At 31.9% G+C, this 9,360-nt stretch overlaps 1 protein-coding gene across 1 annotated transcript; it reads right to left on the bottom strand.

Moving 5' to 3' along the window:
- Positions 1-942: 942 nt before the first annotated feature.
- LOC129304615 (outer envelope pore protein 37, chloroplastic) lies at positions 943-5,134 on the bottom strand. The gene is made up of 6 exons (XM_054944337.1): positions 4,536-5,134; positions 3,902-3,991; positions 3,024-3,194; positions 2,750-2,844; positions 1,539-1,659; positions 943-1,270 (listed from the first exon to the last, which is right to left on the bottom strand). Exons 1-6 carry the CDS (start codon positions 4,920-4,922, stop codon positions 1,139-1,141), a joined length of 996 nt encoding a protein of 331 aa, XP_054800312.1. The 5' UTR covers positions 4,923-5,134; the 3' UTR covers positions 943-1,138.
- Between the last annotated feature and the right edge of the window lie 4,226 nt (positions 5,135-9,360).

The following is a 9,360-nucleotide window of genomic DNA, read 5'->3' as shown; positions in this document are numbered from 1 at the left end:
ATGAAAATTAAAGATATATTTGAATATGTATAATTGATATCATGAAAAATGTTCTCCCATAATATACAAAACACTCTCCTATGTATTTAAATTTCTTCCATATATGCAAGAATGATATTGCTAGATGCAAAATACTGTTATGATGCATATTTCATTGAGTGTAATAAATATTTCATGAAACATAATTTTCTTTTGTTATATGCAAATATCTCCTGTCATGTGCATTTTCTTTATCCTTATGAAGATCCTTCTATGATATGCAATATTTTCCTATCAAGTGCAAACCTGTACCACAAGATTACATATATCCTCGAGTGTAATTCAAATGCAAATACCTTTTGTTGGTGCACGTTTTCTTCCAAAAATAAATATTAACTTTAAGGACCTTTCCCAAATATTGACACCCAAAAACGTCAACCATTTCTTTTTCTATTTCATTAAAAGCATTTAAGTCATTTATCGTTCTCAAATATCTACACCAAAGGACCTTAATCTTTCCATGAATTCTAAGTACCTTAGAGCATTTGCTGGCGAGGAATATTTGAACAATTTTTCCTCAATATTTTGTTATAAGATTCTATAGTATATATGAATATGGACGTAGGGATGGGTCCCCTGCCTGCCAGCCCAGTCATCCTGGTTCAGTTTCAATCATTTTGGGCCGACCCCAAAACCTCATCCTAGCACGCAAAAGTAAACATTAAGAAACAAAATAGTTAAAAGTTAAAGACCAACACGCCTAACCCTTTTTTTGGGGAAAACACAAATAAAGACAAACATCACTGCATATAGTGATTTCTTTCAAAAAAAAAAAAAAATCTTGCTTCCACAAATGGATGCATGGGAATGAGTGAGCCCATGAAAATGGATATCTAAACTAACTGAAAGTAGTTGAAGCATTCAGCATTGGGTGAGGAAGATGGCTCAAGCAGCGTAGGAACATAATTCAACAAGTATAATTTTTTTCTGATGAATTAGCTGAATGGAGGAGAGTTATCAACAGATCAACGTCACTCCTGTGTAAATCCACGTCACGCTTTTGTATCTAACAACTTATGACAATAAGGAAACTGCAACGAAGGTAAGGTACTGATTTAAGAGGCCTGTACAAAAGAAGCTGGAAAATTTGCTAGTGAACTCATATGTCCCATCTCTTTTTCACCCGAAACATTAAAGCTGAGGATTTTATGTCGTCTTGAGGCACTTGGAGCATGAACTGAACTTTCATCTTCATAGGGGCTGTTTTAGCCTTGCCAGTTTCTTGCCCAACCTGAATAGAGTTAAAATGTCCATTCAGATACTCAGCTGAAAGCACACCTTTTTTTTTTTTTTTTTTGGTGCAGCTCAACTATACAGACAAGTTTTTAACATCTTTTTAGTTAATTTGAACTCAACTGGATCCAAACATTGGATCCTTAAGCTCTGGAGACGATAGTTACCATATTTGTTTTTCTATCAAATATGGTAACATCGATGATAGTCTTGGTAACTAGAACGGCAGAGAGAGAGAGAGAGAGAGAGAGAGAGAGAGAGCATACCCAAAGAGAAGCCCAGCCAAGGCGAACCTCTGAATCATAACCAGCTTTAAATTTGAAGTCTTGGCCGTAAGTGCGCTTGTAGACTGCACTCCAGTAGTTGGAATCAAAGTTGTACCAGTAACTATCCAAGAAAATATGTTACAAGTTGACGTGGAAGGTGAAACAAACTTAAAAATTTGGGAGTCAAATGCCAAGCAACCAAAAGTTCAAATTGCACTATAACCTTTTAAATTTAAGCACTTAGCATGACAAAAATTACTCTAGTTTCCTTTGTTCTAATCTTGGTACTGGTTGAGTTTTGACTGTTAAAGATGTCTTGAAACAATCATTTTCATACCTCTTCACCTACAAATCTTTTTATACCACTTACTTGAAACAATTATAACATGTTTCAAATCACACATAAGAGTATTTCAGGAAGGTCAAACATAGCAGCTTCAAAAGCTTAGAAGAAACCATGTCTATAGTTGATCAATCGTCAGTTAATTTAATCTTAAGAACTATTTTGCATGCTAATCAATAACATTGATCATGAGATACTCAAAACGTTAAGTAATCTCAGCATCCAGATTGCTAAATCCAAAATCACTTCTAGAAAGCACTTCCACAAGAAAACCAATGTCAAATTGAATTTTTGCGAATATAATTCTCAGAAAGCAACAAAAAATGAAAAACACTTTTGTTTTCAATCATCTCTCTTGCCATTCATACTGGCCAACCACACAATTACACTGTACATGGCAAAAGCAAGGCATCCTCTCACACATTGCCTTGAAGTTGTCCAACATGCTAAGGTGTTTATGTCATATCTAAGCATACCCAATAACAAAAAATTATAATCACGTATCGGACTTTTCAATATCTAAACATTTTAATTAAGAATAAATTTGAGTTGGCTTGACCAATAAAAGCTATTGCTAGACCAAGTTAGACGGACTTGGATGGCATAAAACAACATGCTGACCAGTATATGGTAAAAAAATTTATCACCAAAAATACTTTATTATATATTTGAGCTCTCCCTTCTAGACGAGAGGCAACTTGTGCTTGGACTTATCTATTTCATCAAAATGGCTAAGCTACTTGGTTTAGGGCAGCCACAAGCTTATGTACCTTCATCTTCTTATCACTTTTAGATGTGTGACTTCTTTTAAGGTTTATCACCAACAAAAACCAATAAGAATGATGAATTGCAAAGAGGGCGTTCTAACCTTAGCTTGTTTGAAGGACCAAAACGGCGTTTAAATGCAAATGACAGAGCATTCGAAGGTAGAGACAAGCTTGGAATAAATGACATTTGTTCATCCTGCATTTGTTTGAAAAATTTGAAACCGATTCAATAGAATGTCAAATAAACTGGCTCACCTTGACAAATAATGGACCAAAAGGCAGGCATCTAACACAATAGATAGCCTAGACCAGAAGGTTAAAAGGAGAAATTGGAAAGATAGTGAAGAGTGCAAGCAGTATCTTCAGAAAAGGCACCTTGTAAGAGTATCTTAAGTTCATCTCTTCATCCTTGTATTGGGCAGTGCCGGTTCCATTCAAAAGTTGTGCTTTAACAATTCCATTCACAGACAGCAATCGCTTGAATTCCTCCTGTTCTTCCTCCTGTAGTGAAATTTCACCGACAGGAAATCTAAAGGTTGCTTTTGGCTGCAGATTAAGAAAATAGGGTGAAAATTATCTCAAAATTGTCAACTTATAAACTATGGCAAGGTAGATCAGTATTGTCACCTATCCATGTTCAGAAAAATGAAGGTATTTATTAAGTTTTGTGGCAAATAGCATGTGAAAGGACATAAATACTGAATCAGACAAGTGCATCACTGCTGCCCCTAACCTTAAAAAAATTTTAACGGGAAGAACTGATAAAAGAATATATGAAGATGAAATGAACTAGAGATATTAAAACCAATATCGGGCCTTTACTTGATTGCTTGAACTTTTAGGATGAAGTGATCCTTGACATAGTATCAAGGCCTCTAGACTATGTGCACAAAAGTCCAATCCTTGTCACCTTGAACTCTCAATTATAGTTAAGTCTCAACACAGGTGTGGTGCGCATGTGCTTTTGCAGTTTGCAAACACTCCACATTTCAAGCCTAAGGGGCCTTAATGTGATGGTGCAGGTTATAGATATCAACAAAACATAAAGTTATTGGCCTTCACTTAATAGCAAGCTTCTTGAGAAGTGGCTCTTGACAAGATCGAACACATGCTAACATAAGAAATAAAGCTGAACCAGCAAAAAAGCTTCAGAGTTGGTTGGCTTTGGTTTATTACTCATAATAGTATAAATACAAAGGCCCAAATCTGAAAGTTATAACTTTATAGGGAGATATCAACATGATTATACACACCAATCCAACAGTTGGAACTGCAGTTGACAATTCGAGCGCATAGCCAGGATCTGCCAAATCTGCAACCATTGTAACCTCTCCTTGTTGAGCCTTAACAAAGGACAACAAATTGGTTAAAAAGAGAAAGCACATATGTTTACAACAGGTAATTGAAATTTCTCAATACACGATTAAAATGCTAGTTTTTTCAGTCTTCAACCATGTAGCATATCGTAAAAGGGCTACCATTGATACCTTCAAAATACAAGATGTACTCTTCGAAGTAATATAGTGAAACACACGCGAAGATCACAATGATTTACAGTGTTAAGGACGGATAACCATCCCTGCCCCCCAAAAAACAAAACTCTTCTCCCTCAATAAAAAAAAGGGCAGACAATAGAAATGCTCAGGCATATAAAATCCGGAGTCATTCGAAGTCTTCAATTCGTTAGTTCTTAAAGTAACGTTGCTAAATTTACAACAAGAATGGAAAGTACTGATAGCCTCAGCAAGTAATTTTCTTCAAAAATATTGGTAGTGATAAACACGTAGAGACATGGTATCGAAAGAAAATCTTTGAAACCCAAAATAACCAAAATGAGAGAAACTAAAATTTTCATATTTTTCAGGAGAGATTTCACGATGCTGGTACCTTGACATCATGAGCAGCTTTGAGGTGCAATTTGGGACCAATGTCAAAGGAACTCTTGACGAGAGCATTCTGGTCTTCAAGGTCATAGTGGATACTCAAGTGCTTGGAAACGAAACTCAGCTGGGGTTCGGAGACATCGCCTTTGCTGCTATTTTGAAACGAAAGCTTAAACTTGGCAAGGCTATCGAAGAATTTGCAGGAGATCTTGTGGAAGAAGACAGTGCTTTCACTGTCGAACTCAGTGGTCACTCTAAGGGTCGGTCTTTTGGGAAATGGGAAGATAAAACCGTTATTAGACGGCGCGGGTGGAGGAGCAGGATCTGCTGCCGTAGGGGAGGGTGGCAGGGCCATGTGATTAGGGCTTCGAAGAGCTAACTCCATATCCATCGTTGAAACGTTATCTGAGGTAGCTGTGGACTGTGGTAGGAGGAGGAGCGTGGGAAAATATAAACGTTTGGAAAGTTTGGGGACTCTTTTTGCATTTCACACAAATTTGCTGATTCTGCACTATAGATGCCCGAAACCTCCCGGCTCTGGATTTGAAATTGAATAATAATGAATAGTGAATACAGCAAAAAGCAAGGGTTCGCCCCAAACCTCTCGGTTCTGGATTTGAAATTGAATAATAATGAACAGTGAATACATCAAAAAGCAAGGGTTCGGTACGCGCTATAGGAGGGTTATTAATGATTGAGTAAGGATTATTTCTATTTTTAAATTATATTCCCGATTTTAAATTATAAAATATTTTTGAACGAATTTTTTTATTTTAAAATATAAAATACTTTAAATAATTAATATTTTATTAAATATATCAATTTTAATATTATTTTTTTATAATTAATTTTTATCTTTTTAATATATTAAATAATGGGTATTTTTGAAAGTTTATAGTTTTATTTTAAAAAGATAAGGTTATTAAATGTATTTAATGAGATTTATTAGTATTTAAAATTCTTTTTAAAAGTATCTTATAATTTGAGATAGAGAAACTACATGAGATATTACAAATGTTTCTAAACTTAATTATAAGTTTTAACTTTAAAAATTTTTTTTATCATTATCCTAACGTTAAAAACACTTAACATCCATTAGTTATAAATAAATTCCACTATTTTTTAATATTTTTTTATCAAATTAAGGGTCATTTTTGCCTCTCAATTCAACTAATGGTGAAAAAATGGCAGGGTGATGAGGAAAGAAATTTTTAAAGTTAAGAGATAAAATTGACTCATAATTAAATTTCAAGGCATTTGTCATTTTTTGTATACAATTTAGAGACAAAAATGACTCTTAACTTTTTTAATACTAAGACTATGTTAATATGCTTGGTCAATAAAATTTGCATATTTGAAATTAAAAATTGACATATTTGTTAGTTTTTAAATAAGCTTGATCAATTGACATGATCTGATCTCTCATGATAAGATTTTTTATCCCCCTAACAATGTCAAAGAGGGGATGGATTTGAGAGTATTATTTTGAATAAGGCGGATGCCTTCAATTGAGTTGTAATATACATTGATTTGTGTACATTTTTGTTTGACAAAGATTAAACCCTTTAAGAACGTTCATTGACTTTGTTGTACTCGAAAAATACGACGGGGACGACGCGCGAGAATGAAAGTTTTAGCCTTCAAGGTGAGAACTGGCTGAAACGGAAGTCACCACCAAAATTTTGAGAAAAATCTTGGGAAACTAAATAAAGGAAGTAAAGATGGTCTGCAAAATCAGAAAATAGGTTTGGGATTCGATTGAGTGTGAGAAAGGTGTTAGCACCCCACAACACCCGTTCGTGAAAACGGTTACTTGAAGTTTGTTGTGTAAAATTAATATAGTTTTAAAGTTATTTTAATTATTCCTTTCTTATTCATGTGTTTGATAAAAATGATAATAATTACGTGAAAAATATTTATTTATTTATAAGGGAGGACTTGAATCAGAATCATTCTTTGAGACCTATGCATCCTATGATGGGAATCAAAGTCCACGTAATTCAGACTTATAAATTGTTGGTGAAAATATTTTTTGAAGAGAAATTAGTTAAAAATAATTAACCATTTTGTAAATAAATTAATTTTCTGAAATTTGATATATGTGTTTTATATTGCAAAAAAGTAATTTAATTTTAATTATTTTTTCAATTTTGAAATTCTGAAATAAGAAAAGAAAAGAGTTTAAAATTATTGTTTTTACGGTTTATGATTGAAAATTTAACCGTTATACCTTCAGAACCTTATTGGTTCATACAGTAATGTAGTTGTTTTAAATATCTAAGGAAATTTTGCAATCTTACACGATAAAAGAATTTAATAACTTAATTTATTTATTTATTTATATTCTTATTTATATTTTTAAGTATTAATAATAATTTTTTGAGCATGTATGTGCATATACACTTTTTCAAAAAAATCTTAATTATCATACCTGTAAAGTCTCATTAACTTACACGGTAATATGATTATCTTAAATATATGTGGAGATTCCAAAATCTCATGTGATAAAAGAATTAAATTTATTTAAATATATTTTTTTAAGTATTAATAATATATTTTAAGTGTATATATACATATTTACATTTTTTAAATACTCTTAATCTCATACCTGCAAAGCCTTATTGACTTATACAGTAATACGATTATCCTAAATATCTGCAGAAATTTCAAAATCTCACACAATAAAGGATTAAATAATATACACTTAAGTACATTTTTAATTTAATCAATTTAATATAATATATATATATATTTATTTATTTATTTAAAAAACATAATCGTTATATCTGTAAAGTCTTATTAACTTATACGATAATACAATTATTTTAGAAACCTACAGAGATTTAAAAATCTCACATGACTAAAAGATATAATCAGTAAATGTGATTACAATTTAAATACATTAATTTGATTAATTAATTTTTCTAAATTGTACATTATATCATTATTTACAAAAATTATTTATTTATTATAGAAATTCAGAATCATTATATCTGTGAGGACTTATTATCTCACACGATGATATGATTAATTTAACTCTTTACAAAGATTCTTAAAATCTCACATGAGACTTAAATAAATTATTAATTTGAATTATAAAAAGAGAGTTAACTTTAATGATGGGCCTTTGAAACCCATATTAACATATAAGTTTTACTCTCACATCTGCAAAACCTTATTAATCTACACAATATAAAATTATCTTAAATATTTACAAAGATTCAAAGTCTCACACAATAAAAGGATTAAATAATATTCACTTTAAATATATTTTAATGTGTAATTATACAACATATATTCTCAAATATAGAAATCTTAATTGTTATACTTATTAATCCTTATTGACTCACACAGTAGTACAATTATCCTAAAGGTCTACAGAGTTTCAAAAATCTCATGTGATCAAAAGATCTAATTAGACAATATAATTATAATTTAAATTTATTAATTTAATTAATTAAAATAAAAAATATTTATTATTTTATTTACAAAAATTCATTTATTTATTTACCATATAAATTGAGAATCACAATATTTGTAAGGATATATTATCCTACACGATGATGTGATTAATTCAAGTCTCTACGAAAATTCTTAAAATCTCACATGAGATTTAAATATTTATTATAAAAAGAGAATTAATTTTAATAACGAGCCTTTAGAACCCATATAAATACATATAAGATTGATCTTCATACCTGTGAAATCTTATTGATTTACACGGTATGAGATCATTTTAAATTTAAATACTTATGGAGACGCTTGAAATCTCACACTACAGATAAACCATGAATATATATATATATATATATATATATCTTTTGATTTTAATACTTTAGCCTCTTATAACGAAATCATGACAATATATGGAAATAGAAAGCACCATGAGGTATATGTATGTTATTAGCCACGATTATCAATATGCATGAACAAACTACCACAAATGAACAAAGATTAATATAAAATCAAACCATGTTATCACACATTGCATTTTTTTAAAACAGTAATTATAAAAATTACAAGGCAATTTGAGAATCAACGATGCAAAACTAAATGTACATAAATTAGACACATTGGATATCTTATAATACAAACCATCAGAAGTCTATTTTGCAAACACAAACATCATAAGATGAAGAAATTAGTAGGCAAACTTAGTGATTAATTCTCAAATGTTAAGAATCTCAAATTTTGAATAGAAGTATGTTCTTGAACCATTAAGAGATGCAAGATTACACGAAATATTTTATAAATAACTAATCAAGGATTCATACAAACTTATGGCTATTATAAAATTTTAAAAAGAAAAGAGAAAAGAAGAATAATATTATTTAAGCCGTAACCTTTATCTGCAACCTTTAACATGGATTATGCTTTCGATAAGCTCTTCCTCCAAGCTGTCAGTCCTCTCTCTTTTCCTTCTACGTTCATCTCTTTTGTTTTGGTCCCCTCTTATCTCAAACAAGATCACCTTTGCACCTCACGCAAGACGTCCCACGCACCCTCTTGCACAGGTTCGGCCTTGAATGCATGCTCACAGCCCTCCTTAATCTATGTTCTACTTCAGCTTTCTATTCTCGTCCTTCACTGCCATGGCATGGTGGACTTCGTCTTCCTCCACTTGCTCTTCCCTTTCGAATCTCTCTTCTTCTTGTTTTTTTTTTGTTTTGAAATCTTCATCCTCGTTCCCAGCTCTCTTGTTCTCGGTCTTTCTTGTTCTCAGTCTCTCCCTCGCTCTCGGTCCCTGTTCAGACTTCCCTCTCTCGGTCTCTCCCTCGCTCTCGGTCTCTGTTCAGACTTCCCTCTCTCGGTCTCTCCCTCGCTCTCAG

This window comes from Prosopis cineraria, unplaced genomic scaffold (assembly GCF_029017545.1).
Source record: "Prosopis cineraria cultivar Desert tree isolate PC_DT_omini unplaced genomic scaffold, ASM2901754v1 PC3, whole genome shotgun sequence".
Classification (NCBI taxonomy): Eukaryota; Viridiplantae; Streptophyta; class Magnoliopsida; order Fabales; family Fabaceae; genus Prosopis; species Prosopis cineraria.
Note: the sequence above shows the minus strand (reverse complement) of the source record. Positions and strands in the feature narration are given on the sequence as shown.

Coding starts and splice junctions, on each gene's coding strand:
- LOC129304615 (XM_054944337.1), bottom strand. CDS start 4,922: ATGGATATGGAGTTAGCTCTTCGAAGCCCTAATCACATGGCCCTGCCA. Junction 3,992..4,535: donor AAGCTGCTCATGATGTCAAG/GTACCAGCATCG, acceptor TCCTTTGTTAAG/GCTCAACAAGGAGAGGTTAC. Junction 3,195..3,901: donor CAGTTCCAACTGTTGGATTG/GTGTGTATAATC, acceptor CTTAATCTGCAG/CCAAAAGCAACCTTTAGATT.